At 38.9% G+C, this 22480-nt stretch overlaps 1 protein-coding gene across 2 annotated transcripts in view; it reads right to left on the bottom strand.

Moving 5' to 3' along the window:
• COL3A1 (collagen type III alpha 1 chain) overlaps positions 1 to 22480 on the bottom strand; it is a 78015-nt gene that overhangs the window by 43586 nt on the left and 11949 nt on the right. Inside the window, exons 2-5 of one of the 2 annotated variants that reach the window (XM_081323596.1) lie at positions 10812 to 11017; positions 5856 to 5903; positions 3852 to 3968; positions 2102 to 2161 (exon numbers count right to left, since the gene is read on the bottom strand). In XM_081323596.1, the coding sequence (XP_081179722.1) occupies positions 2102 to 2161; positions 3852 to 3968; positions 5856 to 5903; positions 10812 to 11017 (431 nt within the window). The remainder of the gene's footprint in view (positions 1 to 2101; positions 2162 to 3851; positions 3969 to 5855; positions 5904 to 10811; positions 11018 to 22480) is intronic. The other variant, XM_081323597.1, reaches the window with a different exon arrangement.

The following is a 22480-nucleotide window of genomic DNA, read 5'->3' as shown; positions in this document are numbered from 1 at the left end:
TGGGCAAAGATATATTTCTTCCAGTGAACTGCTATTGTGATTTCATTTCATAAGGTGGCTTTATAACTCATTCGGGCTATCATCTGTTCATGTTAAGCAGGAAGTATGCAATTGTATCTTGGTAAGCAATGAAATATTAAAAGTCATTGCTTGTCCCAGAATTTTGGTGTAACTTTGTTGAACCATCTACGGCAGGGGTCTGCAAACATGACAACTGTAAGACTTGTGGAATTCAACTCCCAGAATTCCTCAGCAGGCATGGCTGGGTGAGAAATTCTGGGAGTTGAAGTCCACAAAGTTGCCAAGGTTGGAGACCCCTGATATACAGGGCTGATATGCCCATGCAGAGTCCTATATGCCCAACAACTCAGTTAGTGGGAGATTTTGCAAACAGTTCCATTATTCCCAATGTAAGTGATTTATAAAGGGGGAAATGCAGGGAAAGGACCACTGATTGCAGTCACACATTCTTGGATCCATTAAAACAATGCTATAGAAAATATAAAGAGGAATCAATATTGGGGCACTGATTTTTTTCTCTTTTTAAATACAGTCCCACTGGTAGTATACGATGACTTAGATGTCTTCCTCTGCTAGATGCTCACCGGTGATATTTAATATCAAATTCAGTAACTTCACTGCCATCTGGAAGTTACATATCCAACATATCTGGAAGGCATCTAGTTGCTGTGGTCCTTCTGGCCATGCATTCCCCAAACCCCCTTCCAGGAAAAACCAGGACCTCTTAGGAACCAAAGATATGAAAGAAGAAGGCATTTTTGGTTCATACATCTCAGATGTAGAAGCCAGCAGCAGATTACAAAAAACAGAAGCTGTGAGAAGGAAAAAATGATGAGCAACTTGAAACAGATGAATGAATCATGATGGATGGATGGACGCATGGACGGATGGATGAATAAATGGATGGACTGAAAGTAGAAAAACTCTGTGAGGAACAGAAGACAAATACATTTCATGATTCATAACGTGGTAGTAAATGGACAACATGGGAGAGAAGTAGACAACCAGGAAAGTCTGTTGAGAGCACTTTTAATAACCGAGTGTGACTTGCCCTTTTCACAGATTATGCAGATATCACACATGCGTGCGCACGTGCACACAGAAACACACACACACAGGTTTTGTCCTAATGTTTGCTTTCTTTAATTTTTTTATATGCTGCTTTCTATTTTTGTAGAAAAACTCAGCAGCTTACTCAAGGCCCAGGTGACTAAAATGTACCACCATGGAAAACTGTAGGCACCTAAAGCCCATTGATATAAACTTACGATCTCTCTACTTTTTAGACATTTATCTGAGGATGAATTGTGTGATTTTTCTAAAAATCAAAACACCTTCGCACGATCCTTCCCTTTGCCTTCTATAACATCTCAATCCACCTCAAAGCCTGAGCCTAGACTGACCAACATGTAAGACGAAACAGCACCATCCCAAGTTAACTGAATTTTTTAAAAAACCAAAATTGCCTCATTTAACCTTGATGTGGCATTTGCAACTGAGTTAGAGCATAGCTTTATTTTGGAACATCATGTGGAATTATTGATCTGCCTATATTTACTAAGAGAGGCTGCAAATTTAAAACGTCAAAAGAAGCTCATCTGTGTGAAAAGAATGCTACACAATTAGCAAGTTGATTTATTACCCCACTGATATCTGCATTCTGGAAATAGCAAACACTGTACAATTAATAGCCTGGAAAATGGTTGCAGTAGAGAAAAAAATGAGGAGAAACATCTAGACAAAAAGAATTGGAAGAGCAAACATTGACGGAAATACAAAAGGAACAATTGCAGGAACAAAAAAAAGGAGGTGATGAAAATAGTTGAGGGGTGCGGTAAAATGTAGAAAGGAAAAGAAACAAAAGTGTGAGGCAGAAATATCAAGGAAGCTTCTGGTTTGATAAGAAGTTTCAAGGAGTGTTTCTAATCAGAATTCTGAGGGAGAATACTGCTTTAATCCAGTCTGGTTTTAGGCAATCAGAAATCAGTATTTGTTTGCTAGATAACCTGTGCAAGAAGAGAAAAACCTTTTTTTTTCCAAAAACCATTTAAGCAGCATAAAGATCATGCTACTATCTTACAGTTATAACGCCCGGGCCTGGTCCAGCCTTGACATCATAGTCATACTGAGGAGAAAAGTTCTGCAGTAGAAAACAAATTGAAAAGATAAGTAGTTGTTATAAAAGAATAGGTCACCAACTGATACACTGGAAACATTTATACATATACCCATCCCTTAATCAGATATTCCATTGGTCTGGAATCATAAGCCACACCTTCATGCACTGGTGGGTAAATCAAACCCCAATTATTTTAAAGGCTCATATTAAGGAACATAAGCCCCAGCACCTTACATCCCAACAGCTTGGAAAGTGACAGAAGTGACAGAACAACGGGTGGAAAATCCATGAGCAACAATTCCAGTTATTGCTGAACCAAAGCACCGCCACCATTAAACACAGTGGTTGGGGATGCTGGAAATTGTTGCATCGGGGTGACCAAAGTTTTCCACTTAGATTCCTCCAGGAATGAGATCAAGCTTTGCTGAGAAAAATAATTTCAATGTTTGAGGAGGCCCAAGTGTACAGTGAGAACAAATGTGAAATGTTGGTTGGCTGGAAAGGGCCACAGGATACCAGTTTAGAGAAAGTCATGGAGACAGGTAGAATTTTTTCCAAGAACTCAGTCTGCGTCAAGCTCTGTAACATAGGACATGTTCTAGAAAGCAAAAGTCATATTAACTTCAGCATGGAGTTTTAATGTAAGAATTGTGGTGAGATATTAGAATGCTGGAAATTACAATAGGAACTCCCACCCATTATTTATTAGTGAGTTCATTCAGGTCGGTTCTATTTCAATATTTTAAAATCTTCCTAAGCCTTTTACAACATGGACTGAGCTGCTGTTTATGAGGTAAGTTGCTAATTAATTCCTCTCCCATTCAGTTATCATACTGAATTTCATCTTCCCAGACATACAGTTCACAATGGAGGAAGAAACAGGTAGACAATTAGCATTTTTAAATGGGTTTGTCAACAGACAAGAAAATGGAAGCCTAGAAACCACAGTTTATTGCAAGGGCACCAACACTTCCTGCAGTGGTGAGATTCAGGCAGTTCATACCACTTTGGCAGAACCAGTAGCTAATTTTTTGTTGCCCAGGTCCAGAAAGGACTTCCAGAAGTGGCATTCACACAGAGAACCAGTGGTTCACCTATTTGAATCCCACCACTGACTTCATGCATTTTGAATTTCAACAGTAATCATCCACTGTCATGCAATCACTGAGGGGCCAAAAGCATGGATCTCCCAAGGTTGGAAGTACAGGATTCATGCAGATTGACTGCTTCTCCAATTCTCCACAGCAATATCTCTTTGATGATCTCCTTTAATTTAGATTTGCTGTGAAACACCTCTTTCAACGTCTTCATAAATTTGGAAAGTTATTTGTATCATATATTAACTAGCTCTTTAGTAAACTACAAACAATTATCATAACATATGGTATTATTACCGATCGTGTAAGAATAAACCTGGTTGCCAAGTTACATACTGCAAACATGTACTGTAACATTTAGATTTTGCCACCCAGAATGATTCTTGCCTTGTCCATACCAATTTTTGCAAGGTTTCTGTAAAAATAATTCATATAATTATTCTCCATGCCATGCTGGCTGGGGAGTTCAGCATCTTAAGGTTGCTGAGATTGAGAAACATTGATCTAATTCTTCTTAAAACCCTTTGTGCTTCTGAACCAGTGGCATGCTAAACATTGCATATTAACTTTTATACACTAGCAAAAGAAAAGATGATGAAGAGAATGTTACTTACATTTCCATTGAAACTTGGGCAATTTTGGCAGACTCCAGGGGGGCCAGGTTGTCCAGGGTCTCCTGGCAGGCCAGGGTTACCAGGGGATCCATTTCTTCCAGGAGTACCAGGTGGGCCCTAAATATAATTTTAGGAGAAAAGTGGGGAAAAAATGAATATCATGCACAAATACTCAAATGGTTTCTTATTTAGGCAATGCATGGAATGCTAAAACAAAAGGAACTTTGTGACACTGAAGTCCTATTTATATGCATATGTGCAAACACACCCAACAATATAATTATATTAACTATAGGTAATTGGGGAGCTATGCTCCTTGACAATGGATTGATGCAATCATTTTAATAATAGGATGCTAAATGTTGTCACCACAGACCATGGCCATGAAACCCAAGACTTAACTCAATATTTAAATCATAACATTTCTTCAAGCCTTCACAGATTCCCTGTGACACTATCACACCCCCAGAGGTCCATGGACCACAGGTTGAGAAACACTGCTTATAGTGTCCTTTCAAAGATGTTGTTCCGATTAGTCAGGACAGCAGCATCAAGTAGGCTGAATTCAATTCCTCAAGATGGCTAAAACTTTTTCTTTATTGAAATTGATAATACATCTTACAAGTATGATTGTGCTCCATCTTCTCCTCCTCCTCCTTCTTATAGGTCAGTAAATTAGGGAGGTATATTCCTGAGCCACTTCCTAATATTACCTGGACATTCTGGACTTAAAAAGTGCCCCTCTGCCTGGACAATGGAGCCTTTCTGTTTCCATCTACTCTGTAAAGAGTAATCTTCCTTGCTCTCTACAGAACAACCTTGAAGTCATTCTACTCATACCTGATCAACAAATCAGGTGGTGCTAGGAGACTTTCCCTTGAACTCATAATAGTTAGAGTTTAGAATAAATATCAGCTGAATGCTGATGACATCTAGCTCTTTCTCAAGAGGGTCTGGTGAAGAAGTAGAATCAGTGCTTGGCTCAGTTAATGAACTCAATGGGACCAATAAACTGGATGTCAATGCTGCTAAGATCAGATGTTCTGGCTTGACACTGGGGCCTATAAAAGCCATCTTCTTCAGGACGGTAAGGACGCATCCTCCACCCAGGTCAATTTAAGAATCATAGGAAAAATGATTTCATAGTGAACGGTATCAGCTTACAGAGTAGTGGTAATTCAAACTTTATGTTATCAGGAGAGACAGAAAACTGGGTAACTTGTGCCATGATGGTTACAATCTTGCAGCATAGATGTACTGGCTGCAATGAAAGATCCAGAGTAGTCCTTCCTTTTAATTACAATTCCTCAAGTAGCATGGAATAGAAAAGAGAGGCATGTCATTGACTTCTCTCCTTGGAATTGGTATATTCTTTTATCAGATCTTCTACTTCAGCTACAGTTTATTTTATGGCCACACCAATTGCCTTATTTCACCTGAGCAGTCCATCTAAGAACGTATCTATTTGAGCAGTCTGACCTGGTCTGATGGGTTAGGGTTGGGGTTTTAATACGTCCTAATTATTGTTTTAACCTTGGGCATTTATTTAATCACTTTTAACTTTTGTATCCTGTTTTTGTATTTATTGCCCTGTACACCGCCCTGAGTCCTTCGGGAGAAGGGCGGTATAAAAATATAATAAATATAAATATAAATATAAATATAAGAAAATGCCCTGTGACAAAGATAGCATGATATGGAAAAATACTTCACGACAAACTGGTAATTGGGCAGATAAAACTCAGCCTTCTTGTATTGTTAAAATACAAGCAGGGACCAATATTAGAACAAAATGCCCAGACAAATGAGCATATTGGATTGAAGCACATACTGAAACGTGCATTTTCTGGGATGGAAAAAAAAAATTAAGAAACCAAACGCATGTTGTTTTAATGGAATGCTACAAATATATCTTGCCTAAACAGAGTAAATTGAGCTATCCACCCTTATTGTATTTTCAAATATTTCAATTTTCAAGCAAAGGAACACATTAATTGAACTTACGGGTTCTCCCCTGGGGCCTTGGGGGCCCTGGACTCGAGTTCCATCAGACTACAAAGGAAAACAAAACAATGTCAGACTGAGCATTAAATATAAAATAAATGCAAACTGAAACAATCAACCAGAATTTCAAATAAAACAAAAGATGTAATCAAATGAATGAAATGATATGCATATATTGGTACATGATTGAGGGTAATCAGGGATAAATTTCACCCTCCAGAACTGGGCTACTCCTCATGCTGTTACCTAGTTTAGGTAATGAAACTTTTGTAAGAAAACAAGCAAGCTCAGAGAGCACCAAGGACCCCTCATGGGCTACTCCTCCCATCATGACAATCATTTGGCCATGGTGGCTGGGCATGATGAGATTTGGAGTACACCCACATAGGGAAGACCATAGGTTTCATGTATGGCTTACAAACTCAATAGCTGTTGCCAGCTACTAATATTACATTTCCTTACAAAATTGTATTTTCTAAAGTATGTAAATTTAATCCCAGGAATATAATGAACTGGTATTGAAAGGTATCATCTTTTTCAATTTTGTGCTGACTTTCCTTTTCCTTCTCCCTTTCTGCTCAATATTTCCATTGCTTTGGCCACTGGGAATGATAGCATTTTGGGTGAAATGTATGTTTCAACTCCAATATAATCTATGAGTATGGAATGCCATTTTCTAGAAGTTCAAGAATAACTTGTAATAGTTTGGTTGGGTACCTGGTGTACAGAACAAGAAACAACTATTGTCCCATACACAACCTCTGGGAGAACAGATTGTGGTATACTGTAGTTGTTACCTGATGAATCCTGAGGGGTGAGAGTTTACTTAATCAAGTGGAAAATGTCTAAGCTTTTATTTTAATTTCCTTATCATGATCTGAATAATTTATAGCAAAAGAGTGGAGAGAGCATAAGGCAATACACACAGTCCCAATCTGTTCTTTCCCCAACAACACATGACTGGAGGTCTGAAGGTAATTTGAACTTGAATGTATTTGCATGAGGAAAAGTTAAAACTTTCCATGTGATCCAGGACCCTGATTTATAAAGATCACAGATTGTGTGAAAAGCTATACTCAAGTTCAAGCAACCATGAATTAATCTTCATTCCAGATCCTTGGCTGAATATCTAGAGCAGGGGTGTCAAACTCAATTTCACTGAGGGCCGCATCAGCATTGCGGTTGCGGTTGCCCTCAGGGGGCCGGGTGGATATGGCCAGGATGGGCGTGGCCTACTGTGTAGGCATGGCTAGAGTGCGAATGGCCTACTGGGTGGGCGTGGCCAGCTCTACATCGTTTGCATCAAGGGTGCCTATGGGGGCCTGGGCAGGAGTGGGACAGATCTGAGGGTCTCTGGCAGAAGGAGGGTCTGTGGGCCAGGGCCAAGGCAGTAGGGGTTGTTCCCTCACTGTTTCCAGGATGGTTTCGCGGGCCACATGAAACCACTTTGTGGGCCGGATCCGGCCCCTGGGCTTTGTGTTTGACATGTCTGATCTAGAGATTAGGGTGAGTGGGAAGCCAGGAGGTTAAGGGTCAGATTGCATGAACTGCTCTCTTCTCTCTTCAGATTGAAGTCCTTCATATGTAGCAAGATTGCATTGATACAGGCCTGTTAAAAAACTTTGTAAAAGCCTTCCTCACACATGGAGCTTCCATTATTTGCCTTCAAATGAAAGATTGATTATACAGTGAACCGGGACTTTTATAAAAAACATTACACTTCTTTCAAGACACTTTTATGTGAAAAATTCATGAACATATGCAAAGAATGACAAACAACAGTGTATCACGTCAATTTATAGAAATTAACAAGTGAAATCTAATTTATAATGTCTTTTCTGAAGAATATGGACTTCCCTCAACCTAGACACTATGAAATGCGATAGCCTTCCATTTCTGTATTCCCTCTGCTGCTATGTTGGAAATGCAACCACAAAAGGAATATTTTTTTATTACCATATTTGGTGGACTTCTGACAAAAAAAGAAAAGAAAAAAATACTGGGACCAGATTTTTACTTTAATTCAGAAGATCATTCAAATAAATATAAAATTGACACTTGAAAAAGAAAAGGGACTTTGTTATTATATACGGTATGTTGACAATCTTATATGCACAAAGATGAAAAGACATACTACTTCCCTCAGTGAAAACGTGGATGGTAAAGATGATGAAATTATTAGAAATGGCAAAACTGATTGTTTTAATTGTTTTAATTAAAGGGAAGAAATTACCTAGTTTTGTTTGTATTTGGAAATGTTTTTCTTCAGAACTAAAAAAGGTGAAACTTTGAGTTTAGGTTTTGATGATTTTGTTACAAAAATGGCTTGAAATATTGTGAAATATAAAACAAATGCTTGAGCTTCTTTATTTTGCTGCGCTGAAAAAAGTCATCACTTTTTTCTCCCTCTCTTACTTTTTCACTTTCTTTTTTCTTGGTTTTCTAACTTTTTTCTGTATTTTTATTTTATAATGAAACCTTAAAAAGAGAAACACTTGGCTGGGGAGCTCTTTATAGTTCAATTCTCTCTCTCTCTCTCTCTCTCTCTCTCTCTCTCTCTCTCTCTCTCTCTCTCTCTCTCTCTCTCTCTCTCTCTCTCTCTCTCTCTCTCTCTCTATATATATATATATATATATATATATATATATATATATATATATATATATATATATATATTGAGAAGTAAGATGCAGTGGCTCAGTGGGTTAGGATGCTGAGCTTGTCGATCCGATGGTTGGCAGTTTTTTTTTTAAATTCCATTTATATCCCGCCCTTCTCCGAAGACTCAGGGTGGCTTTACAAACTTAGCAGTAGCCTTCATTCTATGTATATACCTGCTTATTAGGGCTTTCACACACACACCAAGCGGCATTATTACAAAGTCAGCTTAATTGCCCCCAACAATCTGGGTCAAAGTTTGGCGGGTCGAATCCCAAGTGCTGCGTAACAGAGTGAGTGCCTGTTACTCGTCCCAGCTTCTGCCAACCTAGCAGTTCTAAAGCACGTAAAAATGCAAGTAGAAAAATAGGGACCACTCCGGTGGGAAGGTAACAGTGTACCATGCGCGTTTGGCGTCTAGTCATGCCGGCCACATGACCACGGAGACGTCCTCAGACAAGCGCTGGCTCTTCGGCTTTGAAATGGAGATGAGCACCGGCCCCTAGAGTTGGAAACGACTAGCACGCATGTGCAGGGCAACCTTTACCTTTACCTTTAAGATGCATATATTCAATGAAACCTACTCCCATTTATGTTAACCTGGGCATAGGACTTTTATTTTATTAGTTGAATAAAGTTAGCACAGGACTTTCAAACTTTTGTGAGGAAAGAACTATATAAAAGAAAGAGACTAGTAGTTAAGAAATAATTTCCATTTGGGGTTAAAAGTATGCATGTAAACCTAAAATGGACAGAGATACTCCATTTTACAAAAGTTTCCATCTTGACTTAAATCTGACTCAACTATTTTGAACATGTTTAACTAGCAGAAACCAAGTGCTCTGTGTGAACTCCTTTCCAACATCCAGGCATTATGGGAGAGTTCCAGTTGAATTTCACTCTTGGCAAATCACTTGCGGACAAGCTGGGCCTTCTCTTGGGACTGAGTTTAGTGTTCTTTGGATCCACGTCTTTTGGCTGGAAGCAAATACTCATAATTCTTGCCAGGCATTCAACTAAATAACAAGTCCAGGCCAGATCTGAAATGCTTAACCATTAGCAGCGTCTTTCCATTGGGAAAGTGGGAAGAGCAATTCTTGGGAGATTGCTGTGAGACTTCCTTACTTGATCCCTGGTTGGAAAGGATTGCAAAAGCAATTTTCTGCAGGATGTTTTGGCACTTTTAAATTCTCTTCTATCACTCCAGGAAGGACAGAGGTCTCTGTTATATACAAAAAGGAAGGATGTGAACCTTCCTGGGCCTCCATGAAATGGTCTGCTGGAGTGTGAGGAATGGTTTAGAGCAGGGATGGGTAACCTGCAGCCTTTAAACAGATTATATGCAGATGTTGGTCTAATTTGAAAAGTCTCCCAGCAGTTCAGATTTTTGGCAAAATCAATGTGTCCCGCCCTTGGCAACCTGCTTAACTGGAAGAGAGACAGAGATAAAGATAGGGATGTTGGGATGGGGAGAGAAAAGGTGGAAGAGAGATGGGGAGTGGGAGAACAGCAGAAAGGGGAGGAGCAACCCTTTTTGTTGTAACTCTTCCTATTGACAATATTTGTCCCCTGACAGATAATAGAATGTAGACCTATGGAAAAGAAAGTACTCTGGGATTTTGTTCTCCTGTAGCTCAGATTATTTAGCCCTTTCCTACATTAATATCTCATTCTTTAAACCAGTGACCAAATCCTTTGTAAATAGCACCAAAATATTTGAGGAAGGTAAGCTCAAAAACAATAGCACTCTGCTTCAGCAGGATCTTGTCCAAAGCCCAAAGATTTGACTCTTAAAGTTGAGTATATCTTGTAAAATCAAGAGAATGGAACCCTTTTTGTTATGTATCCAGGTGCAGGCATCTGCATAGCAACAGCCACTAGGGGGCGTTGGCCTGGACGGTTTTGGCGGGAAACCTAGTTTTGGCGGGAAACCTAGGGCCAACCCCATTGGCTGGCCACCTGCCTGGCCAGGTATATAAGGAGGCCAGGTAGCCCTTGTTCTCCAGTACGCACCCCCCCCCACAATAAAGAGCTGAACACGTACTCCGGCTGGTGTCTCTTCCTTGCGTCGGACCCACTACATTACACTTTTTACCTCTAATGAATGAACCTTTATTGTCAAAGTACAACTATGTGTACGTTGAGATTAGCTGAGCCTCCCTTTGTGATCCCGCCCCCCAACACACAGTGACAACAAACCCTCCATCTTACTACACCATGTGAATCAAGCGCTGAGACAGAATCAATGTTGATATGAAACTCTATGAAAATACCAGTAAATCCAAATGTGGAACTTACAGGTGAGTCTGTTGGTTTTGGACAAACAGGGCAACATTCTCCAAATGGAATCTCTGGATTTGCGCATGGTAAATCTTTATCTAGACAAAGAATGTCATCACAAAGAACAGATCCTGAGTCGCACACGCAAATTTGACATGGTTCTGGTTTCCACACGTCTCGGTCAGCATACAATTGGCCAAGGTGGCTGCATTCTCCAAACTCAACTGGGAAAAACATAAATAAGAGAGCGGGGGAAGGAAGAAAGGAGAAATATTAACTACTTGGTGTTCACTACATTGATCAAAGTAAAAAACAAAACAACAACAGCAAGTCCTAATATAACACAAGCAAATTATAATTATGACATTGCTAAATGCTCTATTTATAATGTGTTCAACCTGTCAGTCTTTGAGAATAAAATTAAATGCATTGCTGTTTATAATGCTCAAACTAGTGGCAGGTCCTGGCTGACCCTGGGCTTGGAAGAAGAAATAGACCTGGGCCTGGTTAGTACTTGGAAGACAGACCACCAGAGAATGCCAGAGCTGTGGGATACACTAGGGAATATAAAAAGGGATTGGAAGTAGGCAAAGGCAAATCATGTTTACCACATTGCCAAGAAAACTACATGAGCATGTATGAAGTCACCAAGAATTCAGCTTGATTCTAGGGAGATTTTATTAGTCATTGCTATGAGAGCCAGCCAGGCTCTCTAGCAGTAATTATGCTCCTAGAGAAGATGAAGGTTTGTCTGGAGCTAGACTTGCTCATCTTACTGTGTGCCATTATGAGAGTGACACACATACCATTTAGCTCAATAGGGCCAGATCATTCAAGATTCACACCACCCATAGAATAGAATAGAATAGAATAGAATAGAATAGAATAGAATAGAATAGAATAGAATAGAATAGAATAGAATAGAATAGAATAGAATAGAATAGAATAGAATAGAATAGAATAGAATAGAATAGAATAGAATAGAATAGAATAGAATAGAATAGAAGCTGAAAGGGACCTTGGAGGTCTTTTAGTTCAGCCCCCTGCTCAAGTTGAGAGCCTATACCATCTCAGACAGGTGATTGTCTAGTCTCTTCTTTAAAATTTTCAGTGATGGAGTGCCCACAATTTCTGGAGGCAAGCTGTTCCACTGGTTGATTGTCCTCACTGTCAGGAAGTTTCTCCTTAATTCCAGGTTGCTTCTCTCTTTGATCAGCACCTGCCCTCTGGTGCTCTGGTGAACAAAGTGACCCCCTCTTCCTTGTGGCAGCCCCTCAGATACTGGAGTACTGCTATCATGTCTCCCCCATTTCTTCTTTTCTTTAGACTAGCCAAACCCAAGTCCCACAACTGTTCTTCATTTGTTTTAGTCTCTTGGCCTTTGATCATCTTAGTTGTTCTTCTCTGAATTTTTTCCAAACTCTCAACATATTTTTTGTGATATGGTGACCAAAATTGGCTATTCTCAATGTTGTTCTATCAGTTAGATGGGTGGTTACTAAATTAGGTAGATAGATGATAAATGATACAGCTAGACAGCTTACTATTCTAAAATTATAAAACAAAAGCATGAAAACCATAAAAACGTCCACAAAATAAATAAACTTTATTTGTGGTGGATTGCAATGGCTGCCTCATCATAAGCTTTGCCTGACCTTTGCTGCTGGAAATGATCAGATGACAAAGCTATTACACAGCTGGGAAGATCAGATATCAAAAAAAGATGTTTGAAAGATTAAATATGAAAATCAAATTGATAGCCTTGCCTGGGCAAAGCCATGAATAGTGACCCACATGCATACACACAGATTTTAACACTATTCCTTTAATGCCATTATACAGAAATGGTGCACTAATCTTGTGTGTGACTCCTCAGGAAAGACAAGAGGCTTTCAGCTCAACCATCTTGACACAAATCATTTTAGTCATTTTGACATTGTTAAAAATGCTAATAAGGGGCATGATGGCTCAGTGGTTAAAGACGCTGAGCTTGAGGTAATAAAATGTCTTAACGCTGAAATGTAGATGTTCACTGAAGAATGAAAGTACTATAAAATATAACTTCTTACATTAACATTTAATTTTACTTATATCCAACATTTACCCTTCATTGTCACTATAGTTTAATACAGTTAATACATAAGGTCCAAGATTTATATTTAACGTATTCCAAACATTTTTATGACCTTTAAAATAAGAACAACAGATTGATTATGTTCTCTGTGATCAGCAAGGGAGCACTTAGAAATTTATGATTAAATTCTACTATAGTCCACGTTATCTGGCAGAGGGAATACTGAACTTGAACACTTGACCCCAATCAGGAAATGACTAAAGTAGTCTTTCATAACTTCATAACTAAAGTAGTCTTTCATAACTTTCATAACTTCACACATTTCTTATTTGTAAAAGGGGATGAGAGGAATAAAATAATAATAGGAGAGACAAAAAACAAAGAAAAGAAAAGCTAAGCCATGAGGAGGACCCTCTGTTGATGCTGCTCAAATGTACATTGGCTCCCATAACAGAAGTCACAAACTCAGTAGGTAGAATTTTAATATAAACAGGATCGCCTTCCTCAATTAAAAGGGGCATGGAAGTAAGGAATACTTCCTAAATCCTTATTTAAAAATAGGTCTGAAATAAACAACATTCTCCCAAACAAGTTAGGTCCTGTGATCATGCAAATATTGCCAGTTCTTTTCATGGTGGTAAGGAAGAAAATAATGTTACCAGGACTGGCCTATATAAAATCCAGACAAGTGTCAGATGACAGCAGTAATGTCTGTGGAGATTCTCAGTCATCCAGGTCATAGTTATCCCAAAGATGCTTTTTCATGAGGCAACTGGACTTCCTTGTTTTTCTTTAAAGATGTTTCAAAAAGGCCATCTATGTCAAAATTGAACAGCCCTCTCTCAACAGACGAGGAGGGATATGACATCATCTATCTCCAGTCTACAACACAGTCCTTTCAACAGTTCCAAGAAGGCTCCACACACATTTGCACTACTCAGATGACCCTGAAGACACAGAGAAGCCTCAAGGTAGCACTAGGTAAAGGTAAAGGTTCCCCCGCACATGCGTGCTAGTCGTTTCCGACTCTAGGGGCCGGTGCTCATCTCCGTTTCATAGCCGAAGAGCCAGTGCTTGTCCGAGGACGTCTCCGTGGTCATGTGGCCGGCATGACTAGCACGGAACGCTGTTACCTTCCCACCGTAGTGGTCCCTATTTTTCTACTTGCATTTTTACGTGCTTTCGAACTGCTAGGTGGGCAGAAGCTGGGACGAGTAACAGGCGCTCACTCTGCTACGCGGCACTTGGGATTCAACCCGCCAAACTGCCAACCTTCCGATCGACAAGTTCAGCGTCCTAACCCACTGAGCCACCGCGTCCCTCCCAGGTAGCACTAATGACTTGCTAAAAGAATGCAAATGAGCAGCTGTCTGCAAGGACTATAAATCTTTCCATTCCCCACCATCTAGTCAAAGCTGAAGAAGCTTCTTGGATGAGAAGTGAAACATCTTCAAAGGAAAAACAAGAAAGTCCAGTTGCCTCATGGAAAAGCATCTTTGGGATGACAGCAGTAGATACTGTATATAAAACTCTAATTCTAGTGCTCTTAGACTTTTGTGGAGATATAAAAGCTTTAGGAATGTTGCAGTAATAAACAGTTGGAAGAATCAGATCTTCAGACTCAGAGAATATATTTATTTCTGTCAACTAAAAAAAAGTTAAATAAAAAATTACTGTTCCTGAAAAAGAAGGAATCCAATAATATTTTATGTCATTCTCTTACTGCCCAGGAGGTGGCAGTATTGACTAGATAGAGAGCAACATTGTAGAAACATCTGGTTGTAATGACTCAGAGCTTTGCTTCAAACTGGTAGTGCTGATCTACAACTCTTTGAAACTTTTGGCAGAAGTAATATATTGAGTACTTTTTTCCAGGATAATCTTCCATCTTGTAAATTAATTTGACAACTGAAGAAACCCCTGCTAGGTTAAAATGTGCATCTTTATGTTGATTCAGCATCACATAATGGCCTGTCTATTATATATCTACAGTTCTTTACTGGATACACAAACTAAGCTAACAAAGTTTTTAAAACAATGGGTAGTCAATCCTGCAGCCTGAGTTTCCTGTTTCCAGACCTGGCCTCAAGGATGAAAGAAGAACATTGCAATTAAAGAAGGGCTTATTTTGTTTGTTTGTTTTCTGTTGTAAGAAGAGGGTAGAAACTTCAAAGTGTATTCAGATAACAGGAAACCACTTGGCATTTAATGGCTACCTTATTATGCACCAATGGAAGAAGGATTAAATCAGAGGCTGATAAATTCTGTGAGAAATGGCGGTGGGATCAGAAATCTGGAAATTCTTCAGGTTGTAAAGATGAACCATGAGAGATGAAGAACTTGTTTCATGTTACCAAACTACAAATCTCTTCTCATCATTAACTACAAATTTCCCTTCTTGTTAACCATGTTGGTGGGCTTCTAGAAGTTGTAGATCAGCAAGATCTGGATGGCCAGCTAAGCTTCCTACTGAGACTGATTTAGTAAATTCCCAGAGGAAGGAATCAGGAACCTAAGGGGTCATGGGTTCTTCCTGCAGACTTGATTTATCAACCGTGATTATTGCACAGTATAAGGAAAGGGACAGCCCAGCCATATGGATAGGGTGAGTGGGGGGTAGCAGATAATAAAATGTGTACTATCTTTGTGAAATTCCATCCTTTTCACACTTGTATCTCCATATCACACACAAACGAGGGGTAGATCCTGCACTGTAATGTCATGATACACGTTTAGTCATTTTTGCATCATCTGACCTAGATAGTACAAGTCACCTATGGAGGGAAGTATAAATATCAGCAAAACAAATAAAAAAACCCCATTGTCCATAAACTAGTATGAAGTCTGGGGTTTTTTTGTACTCATTTATCTCAGGGTAATAATTTCCAGTTTGGGGGCTGGAGCAGAGCCGTTGTGTGCTCCAACTTGGAAATTTCGGAGAAATCAAGGATGGATGGCTTTATTCCTGGCACACTGTGTATCACCCAAGTTGTTGTACTGTATATAATTTTCTTTTTAAATAATGATGGGAATTGCTTGCCAGCATTTGTATAAATAAATTATATCTTATTGAACATCTGGAAGACATTTCACAAAACATAAAGAAGGGGGAGGGTGGTTGTTATTTATTTTTTTTAGCATCAGAAGAATTATGTAGCATATTAAAATTGCATTTCCTAAGTTTTCAGAAGATTTAATGACAGTTTCCTCCAGGGAAGACTGGCTGTCCTTGCGTCAAACAAAAGGAAATCAGAACTGAAATATACTTTCCTGCCTGATGAGTAATGTTTGATATAGTGCCAACACTGTATGCCACTAAAGGAACTTTACAGCGTGACAAAATACTTACAGTGTGACAAAGCGATGTTTGTTTTTGAGAAACCACATTTTAGCTTGTTCATTAATGAAACAACAGGAATGTTGATCCTGGAAACACGACCAGATAAATTAATTCTACTTTACTGTAAGGCTACATGAATAGAATCTTACAAATTTAAAGTAAAATTCTCCTGCCCTTGCTTTTACACCTGGTGAACGTAAGGAGGGTCCCTAATAAGCCTTTTGTTCTTCCCACTGTGCAGCTGTGGGCTATAGTGTGTCTTATCTGACCATTCCCTAGGCACATCTCTTCACTCTGTTTCCCAAGTTTTTCCCAAATACCACCACATCAATCTCGAGGGAAGTGACTGGATCAAAATCAGTTGGACAATTGGACATGCAGAGACATCACACATCTGCCTTGCATTTCTCTATCTGAAGGCCTGCCCAGTTCAATCTAGTTTAAACCCTAAGATGGAAAATCAAACTCTGGAAGTTTCCCATTAAAAGGGAGTTTCTGGGGAGCAGCCAAAGGCAGCTGACAGGATCCATACCAATCAGGGGGTTTCCATTTAAGGTACTGCAATTACTCTTAGATTTGCTTATGTCTCTTTGGAAGCTAGAGTACCTACCAGCTGCTGGGCTTTGCAAAAACAAGATAATTGAAATAAGCAGCAAAAACTGTGATATCATCAGGAAGGAGCAAGCAAATAAAGGACTTATGAAGCATGAAACTGATAATAACAGATACTAGATTTGATCTTAGCCAAAAGCCAAAGCTTTTGCATCAAGTCTTGGAAAGTCACACATTGATCCCTAGGGTCTCCTTCAGTGCTTTTCCTTTGGAAGGAAAAATGGAAATGATTTGGGTAAATACTGTAGGAAAAATATACTGCCTCATCAAATACTTCTCTGAATAGTTGTTAGTTGCGAAGTCGTGTCCGACCCATCGCAACCCTATGGACAACGTTCCTCCAGGCCTTCCTGTCCTCTACCATCTGCTGGAGTCCATTTAAGCTCACTCCTACTGCTTCAGTGACTCCATCCAGCCACCTCATTCTCTGTCGTCCCCTTCTTCTATTGCCCTCAATCTTTCCCAGCATTAGGCTCTTCTCCAGTGAGTCCTTCCTTCTCATTAGGTGGCCAAAGTATTTGAGTTTTAGCTTCAGGATCTGGCCTGCTAAAGAGCAGTCAGGGTTGATCTCCTCTAGGACTGACCAGTTTGATCGCCTTGCAGTCCAAGGGACTCGCAGGAGTCTTCTCCAGCACCATAGTTCAAAGGCTTCAATTCTTTAGCGCTCAGCCTTTCTTATGGTCCAACTTTCACTGCCATATATTGCAACTGGGAAGACCATAGCCTTGACTATACACACTTTTGTTGACAGGGTGATGTCTCTGCTTTTTAGTGTGCTGTCTAGATTTGCCATGGCTTTCCTCCCAAGGAGCAAGCGTCTTTTAATTTCTTGGCTACAGTCCCCATCTCTGAATAGTAGAGTAGCTAAACAGAATTCTGGGCACAATTGAAGGTGCTGTATTCACCTCTGAAGGCTCAAGGCTTAGAAAGTTTCAAGAAGTATTCTCTGGTTGAACCTGTCTGTCTTGTATGAGGTGGCAAATAAAAACATGTTAAAAGTTCCCCACTCAAGGCAATGCCATCCATAGTTGAGCCTTCTCAGTGCTGCCTTTTTGTGGAAAACTTGTCCACTGATATTTGAACCACCCAACCTTTTCTTGGTTTCCAATAACATCATGAAACTGCAGCTTTATAGGACAATATTTGGAGACAATGAAGATTAGGGAGTCCCAAAACAGTTAGGGGCAGTTATTTTTAGTATTACAATGTCATTGTAATGTTTTTTTATTGCTTATTATAGTCGGAGCTATTTGGAATTGAGTGGCATAGAATCTTAAGTAAGTATGTTTTCTTTGGCAAACCTCAGTATTATTTTATGTACCATATGTGAGGTAGGAGGACTTGTAAATTAGCTGAACTGTGTGGACAGAGAAATCTATAGTTTTGGGATATCTGGAAACTATCTCAAATTTGCCCATGAATTTATGTCAGTTGCCATTGAATCTTGAAAGTTTGTGTATTATTAATGGCGGAATTTTTAATGTATGACGCACAACAACCAGATTAATATATATGAGTCTTCGCAGTTTGCCGCATAAGACCTATGTTAGTTATTATGGCAATGTTTACAAGTAAAGCTAATGCATTTGTTCCATATTAAGAGTCAAAACAGAGCAGTGCATACTCTCAAAATGAACTCACTGAGTTGCTGAGCCAATAATACAGAGTGTTTTCAATTTGGGGGCAATTAGATAAGTGCTGAGTTCAGGAAACTGGAAACGTTTTGTTCATACTGACTTAGTAGGAGACATGAAGAGGTATTATCACTAGAAGATGACGCATAGATACCTCTTTACCATTCTATAGGTAATTTACACATGATGGGATTTTTCATCCTTCTGAGCTGCCAACAGATAAGTGGAAGTGATAGCTAGCAAATGAGAAATTTTAAACACAACAAAGAATTCAGCAAATCACAGTAGCTGTCAGAAAACAGGCAAGAAGTCATGCTCATTTTATTGAACTTAACTGATAAGTACTGACTAGGCAATGTGGAGTCTCTTGGCAGCTACCATATGCTCTCCTGTCTGGCTTCAATTTTTCAGTTTAAAAAAAGACAGAAAAACTAGTCCTTCCAAAGTGAACCACAAGTTCTAGTATTATTTAGAACTGTATTTAGTACCTTGCTTGAGGTAGAGCCTCTTGGAAAGCTGAAGACAGCATAAGAGGGCAAGGCAGGATGGAAGTCAGGGTATCACTTCACCATTTTGCTTCCTGGTAAATAGAAATTTGATGGCTGGCCCGCCATCTTAGTTTAACTGTGGTAATGAATATGAAAAAGAGGTGGGAGAATACACGGACTAATATTATTCCCTATGCATGGACTGTATGTTGACGGGACCCCCTGGCATCCAGAAAGGGAGGAGCAAGGATCAAACAGGTGCTGCACTGTTAATTCTGCCTCTAATATACTTATGTAAGTTATCCTCTAATACACCTTAATGTCCTTCCTTGGACATTTACAGATTCCCATATCCCATGCTTTTTTTAAAAAAAAAAAAGATTGATTCAATCACGTCTAAGACCTGGGACAGCAGGTGAGTAGGAACAATAATCAGAGATTAACGTTACTTAGTATCTTTATTGAATTATCTATCTCTTTTCTTCAATGCCAAGGTAGAGTATGATTTGACAGAAATGCGTGCAATCTACCGTAATTAATGAAGCATAAATCTCTAAATTGTCAAGGAGAGAAGACTAGACTCTGCTCCCCCCCCCCCTGCAATTAGAAGACAATAAATGTTTTATTTTTTAAAAAAATATTTCATGGCACCAAATTTTGTAATTGTGGTATTGTGGTATTGTTTCTTTTAAAAAACCTTGTGAACAAGGTAAGACATCCTACAGTACGTTGTGTTGTTTAAGTGTTCCCTTTATTTTTTTTGAGCAGTATATTTTAAATGGCTTGATTAAGAACTAATGGCATAGCAATCCCAAAATTTACAGTGGTTATTTTTGCTAGAGTATAGGGAAAAGTTTAGAATAGTAGGTGAATATACCATCTGCAACCCCTCAGCCTGATGCTAATTAGATTAATCAATATTCTTAAAGCCTTCTGTAGCCTCCATGTAAAAATTAAGGATCAGAAAGAATGGATGAAAGTAGAGTAAATGCTTATTTAAGATCTGTCTCAAATGCTTCATTTTGGTTTACTGTAAGCTTCATTAATATAATTGGTAGACTGATAAAAATGACATATATTACACATTGAATAAATAGCCAAGAAATGCACATTATAAAATATAATGATAATCAGTAACGTAGATAAGAATTGCAAGGGTTCCTAGTCCTGATGCCTCTAAATTATACCCAGCATATCTCTACAGAGTTGCTGGAGTTGGGCAGCATGCAAATATGATAAATAAATAAATAAATATCACAAGAGGGTAATGATGGGACCAATAATAGATCTTGCCCTCATGAGCATCTGCATATAGAGTATGATTGGCAGCTGCAAGATATGGGAGGTTGGGTCAGCTAGCCTATTCCTGATTAGATCACATGCCAGTTTAGTAAGGTTTGCTGAGGTTAAAAGAACCTGGGATCTCTAGGGAGTTTATTTTGAAATTCTACCTATGTTTACTGAGAAGGAAGTCTCATCTTTTAGAAATCATTGTAGGGTGTTTGCAAGATTTCTAATAAAGCAGTTTACAACTCAGATTTTTTTTCCTGGCATTTTCCCCACAGCCGTACATCATTCTTTCCATTATGGTTAGTCTATGCCTGCATACCAGAGTTCAAACAAATCCTGGCACTTGGATTTCTGCCCAGCACTTGGATAAACATGTTCAACTAGAAATTCTGTTGATTTCAGTGAAATTTACTTCCATATGGAAAATGGCAAGGGGTTATTTTTATGGCAAGGGGTAATTTTTCCCAGCATGGTTGACTGAACTCTTCTGATTCTGATTTATCATACTTCATCTGTCAGCATAAGAACAACATACCGGTAATCATGATGCAGAATCTGTTTATTTTGTTAGTAAAAAAAAGTATTTTTACCTAGTACTGACTGGTCACAAAGTAAAAAAGAAAGCATTTTTACCTAGCACTGACTGGTCACAAAGGTAAAGAAGAACAAATATATTAAATAATTGAATTATTTAAGAAACACTTTCTGCTGATCAAAATGTAAAAGCTTAATCTTAACACTAAATTGATTCTTCATATATTTTAGTTAACTGGCATGACCCAGAATTCATTTTAAACAAAACAAAAGTAACATTAGATCTTTCTTGTTTTGAGAACAATTCATCAAGTATTTGTGCCAGAAACTTGTTCTGTGCAAGTCACAAATGATGCCTTCAGTAACATATATCTAAAGATATTGTTATGCAGCTCTGTGCTTGATTTATTATTTAGACTGAATATGAGCAACCTCAGTTTTCTTGTAGGCTGCTCACAGAATTATATTCTTTCAACTCTCATACTGCTTAGCTTCATGCTTGTAAAAGCAAATGAAATAATTAGTGCTTACAAAAAGTTTGAAAGGCTAATGACATAAAAAAGAAATTTGTCTTTTATGGGAAAGAAACAAAAAGGTGGCCCCAGGCTCTTATCCAAAGGATACTTAACATCAACATACATTTTATAGTGATTATGGTGGTGCCCAAGGACCAACAAAGATGTCTGAGAACATAAGAGCATACAGAGTTATTTTCCATGGGTAAAGTTCAGGTCAGGGGACATTCCACTCCAAAAAGGAGGAACAATTTTTTTTTTTACCCAGCATTGCCTCTCATAACATTCTACAGAGTCACCCAACCCACTGGAACAGCCTTCCTGAAGAGGTGGGCCCAGAGGGCTGAGGTGGGAGGAATTTGTGAAAATATCTCCTTCCTCCAATCAGTCACTGATGAAGCTTAGACTTTCTGCAAGTAGAAAGTCCAAGTCCTTCTCTATGCTTTGATTCAAGGAAAGTGTACCATGCAAGTGAGACAATTACTTTTCTCAGCTTTTTCCCCGACACTTCAAGCAATTGCAATAAGCACTGAGGAGGAGTGATGTGGGGATAAATGTGGATTGTTTCCTAATCAATTTGCTTTTGAAGTACACCTTGGGAGGGAACTCTCCAGGTGAACAGGAGCCTACTTGTGTAAACAGTGGTTCCCTTCTGCGGCTAAAACCAGCCTAGAAAGTAGACCACATCCACAGCCTGCTATGACAGTGCAATTCTCGCATTTATATGCATTTCCAATACGTGAAAGTGGCTTGAATCATTAGTCTGTGATCACTGGGACCTGGAGATTCTGATGCATTGTATTGTCTGGAATAAATAGACTCAATTTCAGCTCTCTGAATCACCAGCCCTATGCTTGTTTACCTCTAATTAATCTTGATGAAGTCAAATAAATACTCTCAGGCAACAATCATGGTTATTTTCTCCATTAAGAAGGAACATATGCCTTTCAGTTGACACCTGATTGCTTGAAAATTTGACAAATTGATTGGACTGATTACCAGATGACTATATATTAAGCCAAATGATTATTTTCTACCAGCCTCCACTTTGCGGTTGAGGAAAACTACAGAAGCGTTAATAGAACACTACCTCAAGGAAGAAGATTTGTAAAAATTGGCGGTAAAAATAGCCAATGCCAGATAGAGCAACTTTTAACGAAATGAACATACATATCTGAGGAGATCAAGATGCCCAAGTAC

Source organism: Vipera berus (assembly GCF_964194415.1).
Source record: "Vipera berus genome assembly, chromosome: 1".
Lineage (NCBI taxonomy): Eukaryota > Metazoa > Chordata > Lepidosauria > Squamata > Viperidae > Vipera > Vipera berus.
The sequence above is the reverse complement of the archived record's forward strand: the minus strand, read 5'-3'. Positions and strand labels throughout refer to the sequence as shown.